This window comes from Ciconia boyciana, chromosome 7, assembly GCF_034638445.1.
Source record: "Ciconia boyciana chromosome 7, ASM3463844v1, whole genome shotgun sequence".
Classification (NCBI taxonomy): domain Eukaryota; kingdom Metazoa; phylum Chordata; class Aves; order Ciconiiformes; family Ciconiidae; genus Ciconia; species Ciconia boyciana.
In genome coordinates, this window is record NC_132940.1 from 29,057,162 (window position 1) to 29,080,481 (window position 23,320).

The following is a 23,320-nucleotide window of genomic DNA, read 5'->3' on the forward strand; positions in this document are numbered from 1 at the left end:
AGTGGTCAATGGCTCAATGTCCAGATGGAGATCAGTGACGAGTGGTGTCCCTCAGGGATCCGTACTGGGACCAGTGCTGTTCAATATTTTCATCAATGACATTGACAGTGAGATCGAGTGCACCCTCAGCAAGTTTGCAGATGACACCAAGCTGAGTGGTGCAGCTGACACGCCAGAAGGATGGGATGTCATCCAGAGGGACCTGGACAAGCTGGAGAAGGGGACCTGTGTGAACCTCATGAGGTTCAACAAGGCCAAGTGCAGGGTCCTACACCTGGGTTGGGGCAATCCTCGGTTTCAATACAGGCTGGGGGATGATGTGATCGAGAGCAGCCCTGTGGAAAAGGACTTGGGGGTACTGATGGACGAAAAGCTGGACATGAGCCAACAATGTGCGCTCGCAGCCCAGAAGGCCAACCACATCCTGGGCTGCATCAAAAGAAGCGTGGCCAGCAGGTCGAGGGAGGTGATCCTTCCCCTCTACTCTGCTCTGGTGAGACCCCACCTGGAGTACTGGCATCCAGCTCTGGAGCCCTCAGCACAAGAAGGACATGGGGCTGTTAGAGTGGGTCCAGAGGAGGGCCATGAAAATGATCTGAGGGCTGGGCTCCTACGAGGACAGGCTGAGAGAGTTGGGTTTGTTCAGCCTGGAGAAGAGAAGGCTGCGGGGAGACCTTATAGCAGCCTTCCAGTATTAAAGGGGGCCTATAGGAAAGATGGGGACAGACTTTTTAGGAAGGCCTGTTGTGACAGGACAAGGAGCAATGGTTTTAAACTAAGGGAGGGCAGATTTAGACTGGATTTAAGAAAGGAACTTTTTACAATGAGGGTGGTGAGGCACTGGAACAGGTTGCCCAGAGAGGCAGTGGAGGCCCCATCCCTGGAAACATTCAAGGTCAGGTTGGATGGGGCTCTGAGCAACCTGATCTAGTTGAAGATGTCCCTGCTCTTGCAGGGGGGTTGGACTAGATGACCTGAAAAGGTCCCTTCCAATCCAAAGCATTCTATGATTCTGTGATGATGCACCACATCTGCAGCCTTTATGTACTGCCTGGTGGCAACATGACAGACAGCCCCAGGGTTAACCCATGCAAGGGAAGAGCTAAGAGCTCCATGGACCAGACACCAGAGTGAGCAAATGGGTTTGTTTTTTTTTTAACACCAAAGCACCACTTCCTTTCTTTGCCATTCAGACTGCCACGTGGGAAGTGCTGCTGGGGCCAGAGGGCACACGGAGGAGCATGGTGCTTTTGGGGACAGCAGCGCTTCTGCTCAGTGACAAGCGTCTGGCTCCGCTCAAGCTCAAGCCTGTGTTTTGAGATCAGTTCCCTTCCTGATGGCCAAACAGGGCTTCGGCTGCCTGGTCTGTGCTGCCCACATCACACCTCCGTGGTCCCCAGATCCTGATGTTTTGATGCTGGAGCCCCAAAGCTCCATGGCAGGGACGCTGTGCACCCCACCAAGCAGGCAGCAAAGTGGGATCAGGCTCCCAGATTTCTGCCGTGCTACTGCAGAAGGAGCAGGGTGCTGGCCCCTGACCACAGAGGCCTTCAGGGCTTTGGCCATTGCAGAAGCCTGCTGCCCCAAATGAGGAGAGGACAGTGCCACTTACTAGAAAAATAAACCTTTATTTACCATCTGTGTTTTGCTCAGGAGAGAATATCCTGTGACAAGGGGGCCAGCTGAAGCCATGCCATTGGTGGTGGCCAGCACACCCCCACCTGCACTGTGCAGGGGGTGGCAGGACCAGGTCTCCATGGGGGACCCTGGTGTGTCGAAAGGGCAGGAAGGGGGCTGGAGGTGCTGCTTTCATCTCAGGCCCCACTGTTCTCCACCACCATATTGTTCAGGTCCTGTCAGCAGAGCACTTGGCCTCCCCACCAGCCCCACCACCACAGCGTGGTCATGGTTTCTCTCCTGCGTCGGGACCCCCTTCAGGGCACCGCTGCTTCTGGCACATTCCTTACAAGCCAGTCAGGATGAGTTAAATAAAGGGACTGGGGGACATTTTCTGGGATGGGAACAGTCGATAACTTAACGCAAAACAAACATATCATGCGTAACAAGCCGGCTAGCGGGCAGGTGCCTGTCATACAGCAGTCACGGTGCTGACTGCCCAGGCAGGGTGGCCAGCCGTGGCTCAGGGCAGGCAGTTGAGGCCTCCACACTACTTCTTCCCACACCACTGCCTGCGGTGTGGCACGGCACGGCCCAGGCATCTGCAGCCCTGGCTCAAGGGGCCTCCTCGATGCCTGCCGGCTGTACCCACACGCCTGCTGGCCCAAGCTCACCAGGGCCATGATGCCATGTGGGGCCCCTGGCACCAGCATCTTCTCAGGTAGGAAGTAGTGAATTTCAATGGGGTCTTCAGCACATTACGTTTTAGGTTTGTTGGTTTTTTCGGAGGGAGAAAATGTGCTATTCTCTTCGGGTTGACGCAGTACAGCCCTGGTGCTTCCCAGAGGTCCGCTTTCAAGCCTTTACCAGTTGCTTGAGCCCTCTCATGCTGAAGGCCAAAATGGTTTCTTGGTGGGCTTCCTGGTACGAGACCCTGGCTTGGTCAGTGCCTCTCAGGCAGCACTCACCCCTCGTGTGTCCTAGTGGGGGGGGAGGGAAGGGGGAAGGGCTGCCGGCCACACTCCAGCAGCCCCATTTAAAGCTTAAATAAGCCGAAGAATGTCTTGGATTCCTCAAAATTAACCAGAGCAATTTTGGAGACATTGACGTGCAAACTGTCCATCTTCCTGAGCTTGAATAAAGCCCCCAGGTAGCTTTTCCGGGCCCATGTTTTCTGACTTGTACAGTAGTTGATACCTTTGTCCTCCATCAGCACGTGGCTGCCTGGCGAGGCTGGGTTTTTCTTGTAGACGATGTGGGTCAACACCTGGCTGCTGCAAACACTGCCCCGGAAGAGGACATTGGAGTACACGAAGTACAGGCCAGTCTCGTTGATGACGAGGCCCTGATCGCGATACTGAACACCATTGGTGAAGGCATGGCCGGAGATGGGTTCCCACTCCAAAGGGAGGTCCCGCTGGGCAGGGTTCCCTGGAAGCCAAAACAAGAGAAAAAGTGTGGTAAGTACAAGCAGTTGTCTGGTTTTTTCCTCAAGTCACACCCCGTGTCACAACAAGTCAAGCCCTTGTCTGCAGTATGGAAAGTCCACCCCAACTTCGTGCTGGTGGGAGCTCTCACCTTCACCTCGCTCAATGCCAGCTGCTTGTGACAGCTTTCTGCCCTGCATATCCCAGGTACAAACCAAAAACCAAAGCAAAAAACAGAGCCCTTGCTGAAAAGCCTAAACGAGGGGAAGATTTTAGCTGCGGAGTTACTTCCCGCTGTCAGAGCACATGTGTTACCAGAGGAAAACAGGAAAGCCTGTGTGAGGTGGGCTCCTCACAACTACAACCATGCCACCCTCTCACCCCAGCCTTGTCTGCCCTATCCCCTGCTCCCACATCTTGCTGGCCCCTCAGCACGTACCTGTTAAGTGTGCTGCCTTCCTTGCTTCCTTTTTCATTGACTGCTCCTTCTGCCCTGCACGAAAATAGGGAAGACGTTAGCCATATGCTCCATGGAGAAGCCAGCCCAGAGAGCAGAAGGGAGCCAGCCGTGAAGCTGAAATGGGGCAGATTCAGAGCAGCACAGGGCACATAAGTACCATGGCTTAGCAGAGCGAGGCAGAGCAGTGCTTGGGCAAATGCTGCACGGCAAGAGGAGGAGTTAAAAAGGAAGAGTTGCAGCAAAGGATCCAGATGTGATCAAAAGGAAGGGGAAAGAGCAATGAGAGCTTTCATCTTAAAATGGCTCCGTTGGTGAGCTCAAGCAGAGGCCCCTCACTCAGGTTGTGGGAGAGGGACAATACTGCCCCTTTACCCAGCATCTCTGGCCCATGCCAAGGTGACTGCTCACATCCTGTCATCGATGAGCCTGCTCTATTGCCCCCCTCCAGTCCAGCACTGCCAAGGGCAGCTGTACCCATGGCAGTGGACTTCTGTCTGCTGAGTACCAGCCCTGCTTACAACTAGATCAGAGAAGACACTGGAGACATCCTGGAAACCATCCCGCTGGCCAGGTCAACCTTGTCCTCAGAGAGGCAGAGCACAGCTGTGAAAATTCTGCCTTCCCTGGAGGGCTCGGTTCCCTTTAGAGAGATCAGCCAGTTACAGTGACTCGGTATTTGGATCCCATCCCACTCTATCCTTCCCTTCTTCTCAGCATCTACTTACAAGCATCATGTTCTCATATTTTAGAAGCAGCCTTTTCTTTTCTCAAGACAATTAAATTTTCCCCTCCTCTCTCCCTTCTCCTTTACACTGTTTCCCTGGCTTGCTTTATTTATTTATCCCCCTCAAGAAATTCAGGGTTATTATTTATGACTTACATTCAGCTACTGCTAAAGTAGCCTGTGATAAGAGCACTGAGGATCCAATTAAAGTGACAGTTCCCCTTCCCCTAAGCAATAAATTACAAAAGTTATTGATATGGGAGCTGATGGGAAGCAGGACTGCCCTTTCCAGAGAATTTTGCTACTTCCAAATTTGCTTTCATTCAGTATCAGAACAAGCTTGAAAAGAAATTAACTTTCCTACTAACCAAAATCCTCAAGGGAAAAAAATATTTTCAGATCTAGCAAAGATTGGTCAAGAGCACTGAAAATTTCTTTCTGACTCGGCCATCTTTAAAAAGGGACGTCCTCACTGATAAGATTAACGTGGAATGTAAAAGTAAAATAACAGTTTGGAAGTTCAAATTATGATTTTTAAATTGTTCCATTCAGATTGAAATTCTTTGTTTTTTTCCTAAATGAAGTTTAGAAAAATTGGCAGGTTCTTGTGGAAAGTTTCAATTTCACTGAAATGACATTTCTAAAAGAAAAAAAAAAAAAACCACTGCATATAATCAGGCTCTTCTCAACTAGCTTTGGCTGCAGTGAGACTTTGTACCAAAAGAATTTAGGAAAAAAAAAAAGTTGTGCTCTCAAGGGTGGGAGTGAATCCCCCACCCCCAAAGAAAATGAAACCCTCTGCATTCTCCCAAATTCTTGAAAGAGTAAGGAGAGAAAGTAGTAACATGTGCGGTGCCCATCTCCATTCTCCTCCTTCCATTCGTGTTGTTTCGATATGTTAGGACAGCCAGAAACTCACTTTTACAGCAGAGTACCCCTGGTACCATTGCCCCCTTGGGCCTGTGAGGCCCCAAGGTAGAGGCACACTGTCCCAGGAACCCATGGCTGACATCTCTAAGCACTCCAGCAGGCAGGGTGCACGCACCCTTCCCCACACCTCAGAGATAAAGCTCTTTTTCCGGCCAAGCAAGTGAAATCAGCACTTTCAGAGCATCAAGCTGCGACCCTGCCTTTGCCTCCCATGAGGAGAGGGAAGAGTTCGACAGGAGCATTCAGACGTGCTAACCCAGAGGAGTTCCTCCGCTATGTACATCAACTCACCTATGAGTTTCTCCAAAGCTGGAGGGATGTGTTCGGTGCTGACAGACTGTCAAAAGAGAAGAGTGACAAGCTGTCTTAGAGCAACAGCATAAGGGCATCATCTAAAGCAGCCAAGGACTATCTTTGGCAGTGGTTAAATCTGGGTGCTCATGGGGAGCTGCAAAGTGCTAAGAAATATACAGGAAGAGAGACCTTGCAGCACTTAGAAACACAAAGACATCCAAATATATCAGTCGCCAATAGAGCAGTCCCCCACAGTAATAAGCAACCCCACTTACACTGGCATGGCAGACATTTAAATGCCACGAGCCTGCCCCTTGGGGAGTTTTGTACCACCTGAGCATCTCAGACCCAATTTGAAGTTTTTCTTTTTTTCCTTTTTCCCCAGAGCCTCTGTGACCAGCCGGGCAGACCTCACCTCTCTGAGTTCAGCCAGTTCCTTCTCCAGGTGGAAAATCTGAAACATGCTCAGCCCCACTCCAGTGAGGGCCAGCAGGATCAGCAAGGAGATCACCAGGAAGCCGACGCTGCTCCTTTCCCTGTTGTTCCTTGGCTTTCTCCTCCGGTCAGGTACTGGTGGTGGGAAAGGAGCAATGGGGGGTGCCGGGGGGCAGGAAGTAGTTGTGTTGGCACAGCCGTCCACCCAAAAGATCTGAGGATAGACGTAGTTCAAGTTCTGCTGCATGGCTGGGAGCGGGATGGGCTGGACGTGCTTGGCGTGATCTTCCATATGGCAGCCAAAAACTGCCGGGGCTGTCCCAGACTGAGCCCTGGGGGAAGACCCAGCTCTGCCTTTATACGCCTGCATCACTCTAGCAGTGAACACCCAGCTCAGATGCTGCAACTCTATGAAAGCCTCAAGCATCAACAGCAAACCCCAAAGAGCTTCCGCCCTCGGCTGCAAGTTCAGAGCACCCGCCTGCTCCTCCCACACCGAGGCAGCATGCACACGCACCGGGACCAGCCCGGCACCAGACTACACTCGCACAAAACCATGCTCGGTGGCTGGGCTTGGGAAGCAGGTGCACTCAGCAGCGAAGCACTTGCGGGATGTGCAAGGGCTGCACTGCCACTCGGGGGCTGAGTAATCAGCCCAGCGCACACCCACCAGCCAACCACCCTTTCCAGCAGCCCACTCGAGCAGAGACAGCTGCTTTTCCACTGCAGTGTCCTGGACCACAAGCAGAGGAAATAAGAAAGCCTATCCTGCTTCTGGCATCCTGCACAAGAGGGGAGAGGCAGAGCTGAGGACTCTTCCTTTCGGCAGAAGGATGAAGACCTGATCCCAGTTGCATCTGTGAGTGCTGGGGAATTGCTTCGTTTCACACAGGACAAATTACTTACCACTGTCTGTTGTGCATCCCACCTTTTCCTTGGCTGCTCCACAGATACCAAGTCACAGAACCCTGGTCACAGACACCATCCCACTGTGATAAAAAACAGCCTACCCAAGAAGAGACAGACTCAGCAGAGCTGCTCCAGCATTAACAGCCCAAGTAGGGCCAGCTCAGTGGGCTGCCTTCACCCACACCAAGTCACTGCGGGGCACCGGCCAGGCTGAACGGGCAGCGTGCTGTAATGTGGGAAACACACAGTGCCTTGGGGCACAAGCAGGATCTTACGGCAGCTTCTGCTGCCCCTCCTAACTTTGCAAATACTAACTCCAATCCCACACTCCTCTTCTAACCTGAAGACTCATTAGGGACAGAAGGGCTTTATCATCATCTCTTCAGGACAACACTGAGCGCTGCAGGAGGGCCTAACCTGGCTGAATAACCCATGATTAAAGCCTGGGGTAGACACTGTGCTACTCATCTTGGTAGAATTTCTCTCGCCTTCCAAGAAAGGATCCAGAATTCAGGCCATGCTGCAAAGACCAGCACTCATACAAGCTCATTACAAAATCATAATGAGGAGAGACAAGGACATTTCCATTCCTCAGTTTCCAATTTCTCAATTTCCATTCCTCATTGACCACAGATTTTTAAGTGGTGGCAATGAGATTTTCCCACAGATGTAGAGGTGCACACAAGTGATTATAAACCGCAGTTTGCTCTTCCATTTTACAGACCTACGTTGAAGTGTGTATTGGTATGGGGTAGTGTTTAAAAAACGGAAATGCTTAATAGAAGAACAAACTGGAGATTTGTCTCCTCTGTGGCTGAAGGAAGCAATCCCAACATGCAGGCTTTGACCTTGAACATCAAAACTGGGGTCTGAGAACAGCATGCTTTAACAACATATGCACACTTGTTTCTCCAAAGCAAGGGCTCAGCTTTGCCTCCAACCGCACCAGTAAGTCAGACATGTCCTCAAAGCCTTGCCTGTACCACCAGACACCCCACTGCTTTTTGAAGATGTTCACCACAGCCGTTTGCTGCAGCAGTGATCTGCAGCATGAGAGGTTTCAGCAACCCATCTGGCTCTTCCTCGTCCTTCTAGGTTTCTGACATAAAAGATGCAAAAGCAACACAAATCCAGCTCCAGCAGTTCAAGCCTGGTCATGCCTACCCTCACTCAGTCCTCTTCTCTGCATCCCAGAACGGTGCTCCCCAGACAGCCTGAGGACAGGTCCTCATCCATTCCTACAATCATTACAAGAGAGGCTCACACAAAAGGACTGGGCTCAGCTCCACACCTCCCATGCCACGTGGTGAACTCCAGCCTGCTAGCCAGCGCTGGGCATGGAGAAAGAGAGATGCCTCCCAGGCACAGGGAGCCAAGAGAGACAGCAGGACAGTTGGGCAAACATCTCCTGCCAGCACACTCTCCACCACCCTGCCTGCACAGCACCCCAGCCCTGCTGCTGCCACGGGTGCCCGAGCCATACGTAGGGGGACTCGCCACCCACTCGGGCTCCTTGCTCAGCAGTGAGTGCCTGCACTCCCTTGCTCTCAGAGCAGTGAGCACAGCATGCTCGTGGCTCTTTGCAACACGGACTTGGGTGTCAGGGAGTTCCCATTTCTTTAATGTTTTCTGTGGCCCCTTCAATGGCTGTAAAATACAATGATGGCTCAGGGAGCAGGGACTGAAGCCCAGGACTTCCTGAAAATTGGAGGCATTGCTGCCAATCATGTCAAAAGTCATCGAGCACACCACTTTGCCTGGAGAGGATCCACTCTCAGGTTTTTTCTGACACGGTGTTTAATGCAGATAGCTTATATTGGTGGGATTGTAGGCACAGTAGCAGTCTCCCCTAAATGTCAGAAGTGTACTTATTTCTCACCCACTGCTTCCTATTTTCACAAAGATGCTTTTTTTATGGGTGGGTGAGAGGGCGGAGATGATGAAACCAATGAAAGCCATTTCAGCCATGTCTGCTGCATCTTCTCTTTCGGATGCTCAGATCAAGAGCCTGCTAATACCACATGTTGTGGCAAGCCAAAGATTGGGGCTATTTTACCATCAAAGGATCATTTTTGGTGCACAGCATGCTTCGAGAGACCTCTCCCTTCCCAGCACACTCTACTGCGCTGGTGCTGCTGTCACACTCTGTTTCCCCCGTCACCACCTTCAGAGATCACCAAGATTATACACACTGAAAAACAGTGGCAAGTGGGGCTGCATCTGTGTAGCATGTCATGATGCCTGCATGCTCTGTGTTCTGCTGGCTTCCTATTGCTCAAGTGACACACAACATTAACAGGGCTTTGAAATAATTGTGGGACAATTTGCTGCAGGTAGACATGTGAATCTATTTTGCTAGAAGGCTTAGACCCAGAATTTAGACAAGGCGGAGCTCTCCTAAAATATGGGGCAAGGACAGCTGGGCAGGAAAGGAGGACATAAGTAGGACAAAAGGGGTGCCAGATTTGTCTCTCTGCCTCCTTATCCCCCTCTTCACCCAGTTTGCAAGATGCCCACCCTGTTTTCAGCAGCTTTATCAGGCATTTGAACAGGAGGAAATATTTTCAAATGGAAACACTTTCCATACCTGTTTATCAAAGAATCGATCCCCTCTGCCAAAACCAACAAAAGACAAGCCACCATTACACAGAGAGAAAAAGAGGATTTACTCAGAAGAAGCCCCTCCATCCCCACCTCACCCCCAGAGGAAAGGTGGGAGCTTTTAACAATACACACCATTATGCTAAAGTTTATGTTGACAACAATGAGAATCAGACAGCAGCTAAAAGTTTGTATCAGTAGATTTAAGGACAAAAGGATGGCCTTCTTGAAATACACCAAAGCAAGCAGAACTTGAACAATCTAGATTTAATATTTGACAGAAAATAAAATTTAAAAAAAGGTAAGTGTGAACCACTGTGTAGGAGAGGCTCTCATCAGGTTCTGGACAGAGTCACATATGTGTCTGAAAGTGATTAACATTTCCTATTACACTAATGACTAGTGGAAATGCTAAAAAGCAACTACTGAAAGCCCACAGGGCTGCACAAATGACACCCAAGAACAACTGCAGAAGAAGTTGAGAATCATTCACATTCAGAAAACAGAATTCAAAACATTAACCCAAGATATCAACAGCCTCGGCAACCTTTTGCGGTCCCAGGCTGAACTGTGCCATCAGAGCCAGGAGAAGCAACTATTGCAAACCCAGTAAGGATCAGCCACAGCTGGCAGAAGCGATGGCACCCATTAACGCTCACTGATGGGTACGGTGGAAAGAGTAACCGAGAGCACCATCCAGGACAAGGCTTCTGATTTTCTACCAGGACTGTCCTCACCACAGCGCTATTTCAACACCTTTACCACAGATCTGGAGAAAACCAAGCAAAATATTACACCAGTAATATTTGCAGATTAAAATAACTGGTTAGAGATCCTAAGTAACCATGAGGACAGAGAATTTAATCAGAAGAAAACAAGTCTAGAAACAAAGACTGCAGATCAAACTCTTTAGAAAATAACATCCTAGAAAGAAAACGCAGTTCTGAAACTGACAGAGAGACTACCCAGCTGGACACAAGCTTCCAGCAGGGAAAGCCCAAAGGCTCCCATAGGTATGAGCTCACATATAGCACTAGACAGCTACAGACAGTCCCAGAACCCACATTGCAAGTTTATGTTCAACTTCAGAGGGGCTCAGGAAGAAGCTGCAATAACTGCCGGACAACTTCATCCATTCAAGAGCAGATTGGCAGGGAGGGACAGACAGCGTGTGAAAATCCTGTATAAAGAGGGACAATTTCCAGCAGCAGAGGGGTCTTGAATCTCACAGAAAAAACCTTCCCAGGGAGCCACTAAACAGGAGCCAAAGCTGAAGGAGTTTGCGCAAGAGACATGGATTTTTGACTGAACATTGGAATGGATGCTTGTGAGAAATGCCTCCAAAGCTAGCAGGGTCTCCATCTGCTGAGGCCTTTGAGGGGCATGGAAGACACCAGAACTCACCCAGCCTTTACAGTGAGTGCTGACATCTTAGTGTTGTTTCTATATTACATTTTTTTAACGGTTCAGTTTTCCCAGGCAAAGGTGATGGTTTTCATTTCCTCAACAACTGCTCTTGCTAGAAGCATTTCCGGCACATGTAGAGCCATGTCTTGGTGCCAACAGCTCACAAGGAAGATGTTTACATATTCACACTCAAGAGCAGGTTTCAAAATCAATTTCTAATGGCTCTGGACTGGTGTTGCAGTGCTTAATATGTCCCTCTTCCAGCGAGCAAGGTGCTTTGTTCTCTCCTTCATTAGGCATGTGCCAGTTACACCATGATCCCAACAAGCAGGCAGCAGCCCTGGGTTCAGCAGAAGCAGTACAGGGCTCTGATCCGAGGCAGGAGACAATCCAAGCAGGGAAGGAGCCAAAGCAGCTGAGAAAAAGAAGAATTGAAAGCAGCAGAGTAAGATTTTATTTTGTGTCTGCGGCAAGAGCAAGGAAATGGGGTATAGGGGTTATGAGGTAATGGGATCTATTGCTTGAACATCCGAGAAAGCGAGAAGCGGGTCACTTCATAACGTACAATAGCTTTGAAAATGGAACAAGGTCTTGTGGCCGCTCAGAGGTTGTGAGGAAGACCACAGCGAACGTGCAGATGTTGATTTCCTGTCGTCCCCTGTGACTGTCAAGAACTGCATTCACAAGCCCTTCAGTGGGATCTATGCCCTGCCCCAGGCTGCCAGCACTAAGCCAGCCTCAGCCCTGGAAAGTGCTAGCTCTGCTGGCCTGTGTGGCCTAGTTAGTATTTGACAATTTTATTCCTTCTTGGGAGCAGCCGTACTCAGCCCATAAAAAAAAAAAATTGAGATCTACCTTGAGATCCTTACTGAGTTCCACCAGGATCATACCTCAGCTCTACATCACTGAACGAATTCAGGCCCTCTGGCATTTGTTTGGCAAACGGACAGCCCAACACCAGATGTGCCCATCTCATTACACAAGCACCCTGACACCAGTGACCCACGTCAGCCAACTTCCCAAAACCCCAAGGGACCTTCAGCTGACTTTCCTGGGATTTAACTGTGGGTGGTTTCATGGGCAATGTACACAACCTTGACATGTCAGCAGTAACCGTGTCAAACTATGACTACTAGAAGATATTAATTAGCTGCTTCAAGTTTTGTGGTTTGGTGGGGGTTTTTTTTTTGGGGGGGGGGGCAGATCACAGACAAGGATTCTTGTTTGCTGTGAGTTCACAGAGGGCCCAGCAGCTGGATGTAGGCTCTAGCCACCACATCTAACAAAGGAAAAACAAGCGTCAACATGGCAAACATTTCTTTTCCATTTCTAGGTCCACAAAGTGCAGAGTTCACTTCACCTCCATTCCCTACCAAAAGCCATACCTCTAATCTGTGACTTAATTAGTGTCTCTAATGAAAAGCAGCACAGGCAAGAGCAGTTGCAGCTCCCAGGCCATGTGTCCAATATGAGACAGCAGTAAGGCAGCAGAAAGCTCCTTGGTAGCTTATTTTAAAATTACTATCCTTAAATTAGAGAAGAGATACGTAAGAAAGATTCATGAGTTTCACTATCCTTTCCTGAGCTAACACGTTTTATCTAAACAAGCTCTGGGAACACTAATTCTTCTCGAGCTGTTACAAACCCCAGTAATTTCTTCAGCAGTATCTGATGCTGTTTGACACTCAGGGTTTCCAGGAGATGAGACACACACTGCTTGATAACCTACCCACCGCACTTTGTGGTCAGGGCTCTACACTTTAATTGTTCCAAATGAAGTGGAACATGTTTGTACCTAATTAAATGAAGCATGCTAAGCTGTTCCATCTTGTTTCATCTTGCACTGCTAGCTGGCAAAAGTAGAAGCCATGCAAAGACATTTTATGCTTTAGTTCTCTGCTTACCAATACCACACAGCTGGTAGAGAGTTTGCATATTTTAAAAATACTGGATTTCCACTCTGATGCTTTATATATATAACCTAAATACCTTATTTTGGCAAACATGGCTAGTAATTCATTTATACAATGCGTATGTTTGTGACTGCCCATCCTCCCACGGCAACATTTGTGCTGCTTAAGTATTTTTTGACCTTGGGATCAAGACCTGCCCAAACTACTGCATATGCATGCTAGTTTCTCGGTATTTTACACTGACAACTGTCCAACCTTATTATGCAATATCACAAGATGGACTAGGCCCTCCCTTTAAGTATCCACAAGGCCACAGAAATTTCTCAAGATTTAAGCTGTATTCATTAGAAACTATTATCTCTGTATAAAGATTATAAACAATTTGAGAGACTTGATTTCACCAGCGTAAAGAATCAAGTTTTCAAAGCTAGAGTCAGTGTGACATTAATAAAACTGGAAGTAAAAAATGACTCAAGAGCCCACATGAAAGGATAACATTAAACAATAAGAACTTGACATTAAGAGCCTTTTTAAAAAAAAAAGTGGTTACAAATAATTAAAAGCAGCAAGGCAGCAGCAGGCGGAAGCTGTGGTTCAATCTCCAGTCTACTGCCAGAACAAACACTCTTGAGTTAGCAATAGCACAATCAGCTCAGTCGGTTCCTTCAGACACTGGCTTTCTAAGCAGCTGAAGCTATGAAAACTTCCTATGCTTTGATTGGAAAGTTTAGACCTAGAAGTAGTTGAACTGGTTAGGCAGCGTATTTATGAGAATATGAAAGCTACTCCTTGGCTGACATGCACTAGCAGTGACTACGATAGATGTATTTTATTCACAGGAGTCATTGCTGCTAACAACCATCTCTACTGACCCAGCACAAAAAAAACTAGGCTGACATTTTTTACCATATGACCCAAATTTCTGTTAGCCAGATACTTAAAATACTAGAAAAGTCTGCACTGGGGGCAATGCCCCATCACACCAGCTGAATTCACACAATCTCCTGTTGACACAGAGGAGTGCTGCTAATTCCTTAACTGTCATTTCCCAGGGATCTTCAAGGATTGCTCACCAGTGCTGTGGGGTAATCCAGTCCAGGAAGCAAATGTAAGCAGGACAAAGTATGAAGTTGTCCATTACAGCAAAACAGGAAAGGATGAGGAAAAAAGTTTCTGGCCATCCACAGAACCACTGCTTCCAGGAAAGGCAACCTCTCCTTGCCCCAGAGCTATATGTTCACACTGTATAGCTGATAAATATATATGGCCGCCACTATTTTTTGTTTAATTTCAGTTTCACAACCACATTTGCTTTCATCCAACGCTTACAGGCCAGCTAAAACCAAGGAAAAATAACCCCCCCATTAGAGATGCACTTGTTGCCTGCATATTGCATCATGACTTATTTGGCCTTATTCTACACCTATCGGTATGACATATTCTAGGCCTGTCAGTCTTTGGTTTATAGCAAGATAGTGACGATGGGCTGTTTTAAGAATTCAGTTGTGTCCAGCTTCAGCTGATTCTTATTGATGAGAAGAACAGCTCAGTGATTGCCAGTGCAGTAAAGGAAAGCACACTTTCTACAAGTGATGTATCAAGAGGAAGGCCAGTAAATAAAAAAAGCCTGCACCACAAAAAAACCCCACACTCCTAAAAAACACCCCCCCACCCCCCTGCTCAGCAAACACCACATTCAATTGCTTTTTAAATCATAGCGCTCCGTATGATGAAGTGGAGAGTCTTGAAACGCTCAAGCAAGAAGTTAGTGCTGGGGAGGTCTCATTTGACAAAAGAGTAGTTGCTGGACAGCTGGTGAATTTGGCATTTGGCTGCATGCAGTGCTGCTATGCTTGCTAGAAATAATTTAGGAGGAAGGGATCCCTAAGTGGCAAAATTCAAGCTGAAAACTCTGGTTTGAAATGATAAATGACTATCTAACATTTTCTTTTAATGGCCTTTAATATCCTTCACAAACCTTAGCTCCGAGTACCAAGAGGTAATTTCATGCAGTCATTCTCACAGAAAGCTACCATGTCTAAGGATCCCCCAGGTCAAGATGTGAACTAATACCTGATGGAAACTTCTCTAGCAGTTTTATGTGGCCAGGATTCCTGAACTTTCAGACAAGCCACCACTCAGCCTTCACTTTCCCTCCTCCCCTTTTTTAAAATAGACAAACACATCTAGGCTGACAAATAAGTTTGTGAACCCCTTATTATGGCCCAAAGGACCCCAGTCCTAGTTCTGCACTGAAATTTAAAGACTAGTCCTTCTCAGAGAAGAAATTAAGCCACAAGTTGCATTTTCAAAGGAAAAATGGCAGTAAATTAAAGACAAAGTGTTCAGATTTATTTGGAAATTCACAGTTTCTAATGGCACTACAGCTCTGTAGTTACATACTCTTGTTCCACAACACTGTATGCTGCACTCAGGTGGTATGTAATTTCCTCATCCAGGTTTGAAACTCTTCTGAATTCACGTTCAACACGTCTGGTTCATGTGCTCTGACTGGCTAATTGTGCAGATCAACTCCAAAAGTACATCACCTTAAAGTATTCATAAACTAACAAGAAAGCAGCAAAAAAACCAAAGGCTTTAAATAAGTCACATTACATACAATACCCAGGAAAGGCATTAGATCTGTTAAAAAGGGTACCACTAAAAGTGCTCAATAAGTTAACTCATTTTTTACAACATGAACCTGTAACACCTGTCAAAAGGAATAACCTTTTGTTCCACTCGCTCAGATACACACTCAACATTTTAGCAATCACACATCCTATAGTATCCAAATATACAATCACAGTCAAAATAAAAAACACTTGGATATGAAAATACCAACCATACAAACACTGCACATTTGTTAGCCAATACAAAAGCAAACATTATGGAAATACCCACTTTGAACCACCCTGACTGGTCAGACTTCAAGGCTTTGCAAACTCAACACATCCAGAGCTGGCTCAGAGAACAGCCCAGCTGCACCAGCTCAACCTCACATTCTTCAGCTGAGTTTTTTCCTGAACTCTCAGCACAGCAGCAGTGAGCGTTCCCCATTCACTTCCTTCAGAGAACTACAGCAGGCAATTTAGATAACAAATGCATTCATCAGCCTAAGATCCCACTGTACACAGGAAATCCTAAAGAGCAACTGTCATTAATTTAGTACATCAGACTACAGCTCATTTGTAACTGAAGGTGGAAATAAACGTGATTACCATCCCTAGTGAGATATTTTCCTCAACCGAGTTTGCAAAACCAGAATCTAGTCAGGCAAGTCCATCTATTGGTATTTTTACAGTATCCAGTCCACATTACTGAGTCCAGCTAAAGGCCAACACATGTCCCTTTACAGCACTGTAGTGTTGCATCTTCAAAAAAAGCTAGAGAAATTACAAAATAAATCAAATGACAAACAATTGTATCTCCCTCTTCCAGTGGCATTATAAATAGACAAAAGGCACATAAATATGGGAAGGTGCAAGAAATAGGAACAAAGCTAAAGGAAGAGGATTAGGCTTTTATCCCTATTCCACCCAACAAACTGGGCTTCAAAAAATCTCTGCCCCAGGAACTGTGAAAAAAAACCTTTATAAAATGAACCCTGCCCTCCCTCCCCCCGAGCTGTTCTCATAGGAAATTATCAGCCTTGTAAAGCTGCAGCTTATAGCCAAGATTGACACAATCCCATCTATTTAAAAAGGCAGAAACCATATTTCTGAATACTTTCCAATTAGTTGAGCTCTTCGTCTCCCACTATCCTCCCACAGAATACCACAGACTGTTCTCAAACGAACAAACGCTCTCCTGTTTGAGAAGTTCAGCTAGTTTTAGATGTGTCCAGAAACTGCCGTGACACCAAGTGTTCCCACTGTTATATCTTTGTTTCCTTTGATTATGTCATGCAGGCTTGGCATTGACCCTGACTTAGTCTGTATTAGAGTTTTTATGAGCTTCCCTTGGTCTGAAACTTTAGACCGTCTTCGTTTTATAGCCCTCTTCTCAGTTTTTGTCTTTTGGGTCTGCCCATTGCACAGACTTGTACATGCTGAAATGCCACAAAAATAGGACTCCTCAGACTGCGATGACGTTTCAGAGCTTCCTTCGGATGGAGGACCCTTATACGAAGAGTGATAAACTTCCCCAATGTTAGAGAAGTCCCTCTGGTTCGTAAACGGCTTCCTTCCTTTAATTTCCCCGTTGGCTATTGGATGCAGAGGCTCTGTTGTTGGCTTAATAGTCTCTATTTTTTCACTTTTGTATTTACAACGCTTTTTCTGAAACCACAAGTAAAAAGAGAAACAGTTAGGTTCTGCAAGGCAAGCAGAGCATAAAAACCAAGCCTAGGAACCGTAGCAGGGGAGGGTAGCTGAGACACGCACCACCTGCCGGCAGAAACACACCAAGCTCAGCCTGCCCTCCCCGCAGCCACTGTACCTTCTTCTCTGGGGAGAACTTCAGGGGTTCTACAATGTACAGGTCCTCTGGATCCACTGTAAGAGAGGGAACATACATTTAGCAGTCCCAACACTGCCAGCTCTACAGCAACGCAGTTCTAAATAAATAACAGCGTGATAAAATATTCCACTTATAATGGGAGCAAAAACGCGTGTGATAAGTTAGTGGAGGTACAACACATGAACATTGAAAGTGAAGTCAACACACAGAGGAATTCCCCTATGCTGTAATGGCAGCTGTGAGTGATGTACACTTGAAAATACTTGACCTCCTGACAGATTAGGCCACAGGAGAGGTGCAGAGAATGTCCTTTGGGGAAAAGGAACAATAGTCAGCAAAAGTTAGCTTCTACGAAAACGAACTGTTACCAATATAATAGTGTTTAATGGGCAGCCTGCCCATGACAGGACAGATAATAGAAGCATGTGTACCTATCAAGGACACAGATGTTCAGACTGACATGAGACCAGTCTGGCATTCTTCCATTAGTGCTTTGTAAATCATTCTTCCAAGCTGAAGGAGGGGAGAATCCAGAAAAAGCATGGTTTTGCAAAAAAATAGTCTATGCCTTAGCTAGTCTCTATTGCAACATGTTCCCAAATCAACTCACAAGTTTTCATGCAGTTTTATTCACACTACAAAACCCTGTGAAGCAAGTTTGCTGCACACAGAAAAGCAGTGTCAGCTGCATTCTTGGTAGTTACTATAATCTGCAACACTTTGGGTTTTGCATGATGATGATGGCCTAAAGAAATCAAAATTCAGCTGTCCCAAGTGTAACATGAATACTGAAAAGACCACATGATTCTTCATATCCAAGCCAAGATAAATAGTCTAAATTTCCTTACTAAAGTTAATAAATTTGGATCCTAAATACCCGCCAAGTTTCAAAGACAAGCTATCAGGACTTCTGAGAAGTAGGGCATTCAGACTTCCCACGTCTGGCATTAAAGAAAAAAAAAGCCACTTTCTGCAAGCTTCATAGCTTTGTAGACCTGAATGCCTGCATGGATTGCTACTAACCCCAAGACGACATCTGCAGAGTATAAACGATAGCAAAGACTACAGTTAATGTTTTAGCATAATTTAGCACAGTTCTGTGAGTGTCTGGTAACTTGTTCATGAACCACCTTGTCCTACAGAATGTATACATGAACTACTATAATCCAGTGTACTTTGACATTAACCTGCAATTCCATTTTCATACACTTGCAGTAATACACAGGTATAGCACTAAGAGTAACACTAGAGACTAGATGTACGATATGTGAATAATACCTTCTTTACCAACTAGCTGAAAAGACTGTGATCTGACCAGTGGAAGAGAAGTTCTTCTTTTCAAATTCATATCATCATAGGAGGAAAAACATCTAGGAAACAAAATCCACGAAGACTTTTTAAATACATTTTTCTCAGCACTTTGTCATACACATTTTTCATTAAGAAACGTCTTTGGCAGAAGGACAGAATTATTTGCTGAGGTGCCCAAGAAAGCCTGGCAAACAGACAGTACTATATTTGCAACAAGCTATCGAGGCACATTAAGTGTAGTAGCCCCAAAATGTTCCTAGGAGAGTGTTACTACAGAGCAGTAATGGCTCTTTGCTATCAATTTTGAGTTTGCAGGAAGAAGATTAAGAATTAAAGCAGATGTGCCAGTCCCAGTGGATTTAGGAAATATCAATAAAAGCTGCAAGAACAATTAAGTTTCAAATATAAGTACATTACCTTTTGGGACTAGGGTAGTGATTACTTTTGGGAATTTTTGAGAGGCAATCTTCACAGAACTGAGAAGTGCTTCTGCACCGCTGCACGCAAAGCACCAAGCCCAGAATGACACAGAGAACCAGAGAAATCACAAGGTAAGTCTGCCGATCAGAAACCTGGAAGAATTTGATATAGTTGTTAAAGACAAAGAATAATTTAATGATACTATTAGTCTCGTGTTTTAAACATTAAAATCTTTAGAACACCACCATTGACATGTTCTCAAGTCACTTTCCTTCAATTTCACTAAATGCTTGTTCAAATTTGAGTATTTTTCCAGAGGTTTGGTGTAGTTTATTGGCTATGCAGCATTCAAGGAGTGAAGGCTGAAAACCACTAGCTGGTAACACAGGACAAGATTTCACCGACCACAGTACTACCATAACTTAAAGAAGCTGCCACCCCTTGCAAAGAGCATTCAAATCTATCTGAAAGTCATATACTTTCTATAAGAAAGTGTACTAAGAAAGTAACTTCTGTTTTACAGTTGACATGGATGTAATACTAAATTTTATGTGATGCTTTTCATCAGCTGACATTGCAGTACTTCACAGAATAAATACCATTATATTCACTTGATTCAATGTGTTTCATCTCTCTGACTTTCTTCCATTTCACAACCTAGCAGAAGGATTTTTTCAAGTATGTTCGTTTCTGAAGATTGACAGATGAAGCTTACTAGAATTATACAGAAGCTGAAATCCAAGGTTATTTTGCAGATAATGTTTAAAAAAATGAATTGCACAGTTGTTTTCCTATAAAAATTTATCTTAAACACACTACGAGATCTTCGAAGTCATACAAAGACTTCAGAAAAGACAAGGAACATGACTTCCCATTTTGTAATGAGGAAACGTCTCAGACTAACAGACTCAGGTGACCAGAGTTGAGTTCAGGGAAAGCCATGTGTGCAAATTCCAGGATACTCATTTAACATACCCTGATGATCACCACTGTCAAATCCTGGTTAAAGCCACAGCACTCGGGAACAGAAGCTTAGCCAGCCAGGCAAAGAAGGAGCCTCACTAAGTGTTAGAAAACAGCTCAAGGGATGTCTTTGGCAACATGCACAAAAAAAAACGGTCATGTTTATGGTACTGCTTGAAATCTCAGGCTGGAGAACGTAAACATTTGAGAAAACATGTTCCTAATATTGTTGTCAAGATTTCCCTAATCTTGAAAGATTACAATAGCCAGAGGGGAAAGGAGAAGGGTGTCTTAGCCATATGAGCCTCCCATTCAGTAGCTAAGAGTGCAACCCTCCTGTCCTGGTTTCAGCTGGGATAGAGTTAATTTTCTTCCTAGTAGCTGGTATAGTGCCATGTTTTGGATTTAGTATGAGAATAATGTTGATAACACACTGATGTTTTAGTTGTTGCTAAGTAGTGCTTATACTAGTCAAGGACTTTTCAGCTTCCCATGCTCTGCCGGGTGCACAAGAAGTTGGGAGGGGGCACAGCCAAGATAGTTGATCCAAACTGGCCAAAGGGCTATTCCATACCCTATGACGTCATGCTCAGTATATAAACTGGGAGGGACCTGGCCGGGGGACAGCAACCACTGCTCAGGGACTGGCTGGGCATCGGTCAGCAGGTGGTGAGCAGCCGCATCTCTTGTTTTTTTTGTTTTTCCCTGGGTTTTGTTGTTCTCTCTCTTGTTGTTTTCCTTTCCATTACAATCCCCCTCCCCCCCTTATTAAACTGTTCTTATCTCAACCCACAAGTTTTCTTACTTTTGCTCTTCCAATTCTCTCCCCCATCCCACCAGGGGGCGAGGGGAGGGTGAGCGAGCAGCTGTGTGGTGCTTAGTTGCCACCTGAAGCAAAACCACAACACGTCCACATACTCATCTGTTATTACAGCCCAGTTCTAACAGTGGCCAGTACACTCTTGCACACTAAACCTCCTATGGCAAGAGTCTGTTAATATTTAAGTGGACAATGTAAGTGCTGGCCACTGCAAAGCATCCCATTTTACAGAAGTTGTGTAACAAAGCCATGCCATACAACTGGTTATATAATGCACCAAGTGCCAGAAAAGTTCCTGAAGCATGAACTTTACTATTCCCTCCAACACGTCAAACATTCTGTATGTGCAACAAATCCCATTATTGCCATTTCAAAGTCAGTAGTTAGTCTTCTAATTTCATTAAGAATCATTTCACAGAACAGTATCAATTCCAGTGTACTACAGGAAGGCTAAGATATTAAGTTATTCCAATTAAGTTTTATCTTTATCATCAGCTCAGACTACAATCATGGGGCTAGTAGGGCTGTAGTAGAAATTACCACCAATCTTGCTGTGCACAGGACAGCTCAAGCTACTCAAACTTTCCTCCCCTCCCTTGACCAGAACCTGAAGTAGGCTGGAAGCAATACTACAGACAACTTCTGAAATGAAAAGATTTAAAGACTCCAGGCCTCTTCAAATTGAGATATGTTTGTGCATCTGTTTCCTTTGAGTTCTCCTGCCGTATTACTGAATTATAATTACCTCACGTTTTAATTCCGCCACAGCTGTTGACAGATTGGAAACTAGCTGCGTCATGTTGGTGAGCTGTGCTTGTAACAGCTGGATTGCTTCTGCTTGCCGCTGATCCTGTATTAAAGAGAGTCATGGCCATGCTATTTAGTTGCAAGTTCCCACTATACTCTCACATGTACCAAGTTTGCATTCTATGTGACACAGCCAGGCATTTTGTAGCCACCTGACCTATTCAGCATCATTTTCAACACAACTTTCATGTAACATTTGAAACTGCTTAAGCAGCATTAGTCATATACACACTTAAAGACATCAACATTTTTACTTATCAAATAACATTTTGTAACATTATGCCAAGTGCATTTCATTACAGTGACTTCTGCTATCTTCATTAAAGGCAGATTAAGTAGCCAGCTCCATGGAATGACTACCCAGAAGTTGAGTACTGTCATGTTACAAAATACACATGCAGTTGACCAGGCAGAGCTAAAGTCTAAAGGCTGACGCATAGCTTCTGCTCTGGGATCAGGTAGCCAGCCACTTAGTGACAAGAGCCTAAGCCAGCCAGGAACAAGTCCTTTGCAGCTATCACCTCCTTCCCGGAAAGAGCCCTAACAGGATTCTTAATCCTATGAGAAATTAACAAAGGTGAGCAGAATATCAGGGCGGTTAACCAAGAGGAGCACCTCAGACTGACGAGCATTTGATACTATTCAAACAAAGCAGAAAAAGAGCATGCGTATGATCTTAGGGAAGTTGCAATTTTCTTTATTGTTGATGGATGAGCAAACTACAGGCCCGGGACTGCACTTCAGAAATTTTCAGACAGTTTGGGATTAAGTCTGCTATGCCACATGCACAGTTGCTTTAGTGATTATTCAGCACTGCAGTTAGTGCTATATTTCACAGCTGCTCAGAAAAGCTAGGATGGCAGAGCAGGGAAAACCTCCTTCAGCTCCCACTTCCTTAAATCCCATTTTAAAAGAATGAACTAAAGCTTTCGTTACATGCACTACATTTTCAAATGCAAATTTGGCATAAGCCATTACTGTAGGCCTCTCCCTTTCTAAAGGCTAGGTCTCTTCAGCAGCATCAGGGCAACTGTCTATCTATACTTTAAATCGGAGATGAAAAACAAACCAAGTTTAAAAAAAAAATGGTTTTGAGTGCAGCTACAACCAAGAAGCAAGGGTTGGAAATGACCTGGATAAATGTGTTTGTCAATGAAAAAGTTAGAGTTTTAGCCATTACCAGCTGACAACTGATTTATTCTTCAAATATAAAAATTAGGAAACAGAACTAGAAATGGCTTTATTCTAAAATGACTGGGAACAGATCTAAAAATTTTATTACAATGAAAAAAATTGAGAAGCATGGAATGAATGCTTTTAAGAGGCAGATATGCAGCTAATAAAAATCTTTAATTGAAAGAGAATTTCTGCACCACCTTGCAACTCTTTCTTAAAAGTAAACTTTCCTAATTAGGAAAACATTTAGGTATTCCAACAAGCCATACCTGCTCTTCTGCTATTCTTGAGGTGTTCTGAAGTTTTATTATTGTTTTATTGAAAGCCTTCTGCATTTCTTCCATTTGCTTTCGGTACCTAAAACAAAGAGCGTAAAGGTCTGAAGTGCTAGTTCATAAGACTCCTCAGCACTAGACTTGTCTTCAGAAAATACAACTATGCCAGCAGAAAACTTCTCTTTGCCCAAAGAAGTTTTATTTAAACATCAAGTGGTATTTCCTGTTAAGTTACACACAAAACAGATGTGTCTCAAACTTTTTTTGTGGGTTTTCCCCAAGGTTAAAGTCAAATCTATCTCAACACCTCAGAGCTTAGCACCAATTTACTGGAATTCACTATGTAGAATTCTCTGCAAAGACAACTGCC

At 45.3% G+C, this 23,320-nt stretch overlaps 2 protein-coding genes across 5 annotated transcripts in view; both read right to left on the reverse strand.

Moving 5' to 3' along the window:
• Positions 1 to 1,688: 1,688 nt before the first annotated feature.
• FASLG (Fas ligand) lies at positions 1,689 to 6,524 on the reverse strand. Its single transcript, XM_072867732.1, has 4 exons — positions 5,868 to 6,524; positions 5,450 to 5,495; positions 3,484 to 3,537; positions 1,689 to 3,048 (listed from the first exon to the last, which is right to left on the reverse strand). The coding sequence occupies exons 1-4, from the start codon at positions 6,312 to 6,314 to the stop codon at positions 2,654 to 2,656; spliced, it is 942 nt and encodes a 313-aa protein (XP_072723833.1). The 5' UTR covers positions 6,315 to 6,524; the 3' UTR covers positions 1,689 to 2,653.
• Positions 6,525 to 15,047: 8,523 nt separating this feature from the next.
• SUCO (SUN domain containing ossification factor) overlaps positions 15,048 to 23,320 on the reverse strand; it is a 45,132-nt gene continuing 36,859 nt past the window's right edge. For 2 of the 4 annotated variants that reach the window (XM_072867271.1, XM_072867269.1), the window contains 6 exons: positions 22,945 to 23,032; positions 21,438 to 21,542; positions 18,907 to 19,061; positions 18,457 to 18,548; positions 17,158 to 17,213; positions 15,048 to 16,997 (listed from right to left, as the gene is read on the reverse strand). In XM_072867271.1, coding sequence (XP_072723372.1) covers positions 16,551 to 16,997; positions 17,158 to 17,213; positions 18,457 to 18,548; positions 18,907 to 19,061; positions 21,438 to 21,542; positions 22,945 to 23,032 — 943 coding nt within the window. In that variant the 3' untranslated portion in view covers positions 15,048 to 16,550. Of the gene's footprint in view, positions 16,998 to 17,102; positions 17,214 to 18,456; positions 18,549 to 18,906; positions 19,062 to 21,437; positions 21,543 to 22,944; positions 23,033 to 23,320 lie in introns of all 4 variants that reach the window. The other 2 variants (XM_072867270.1, XM_072867272.1) reach the window with 2 other exon arrangements.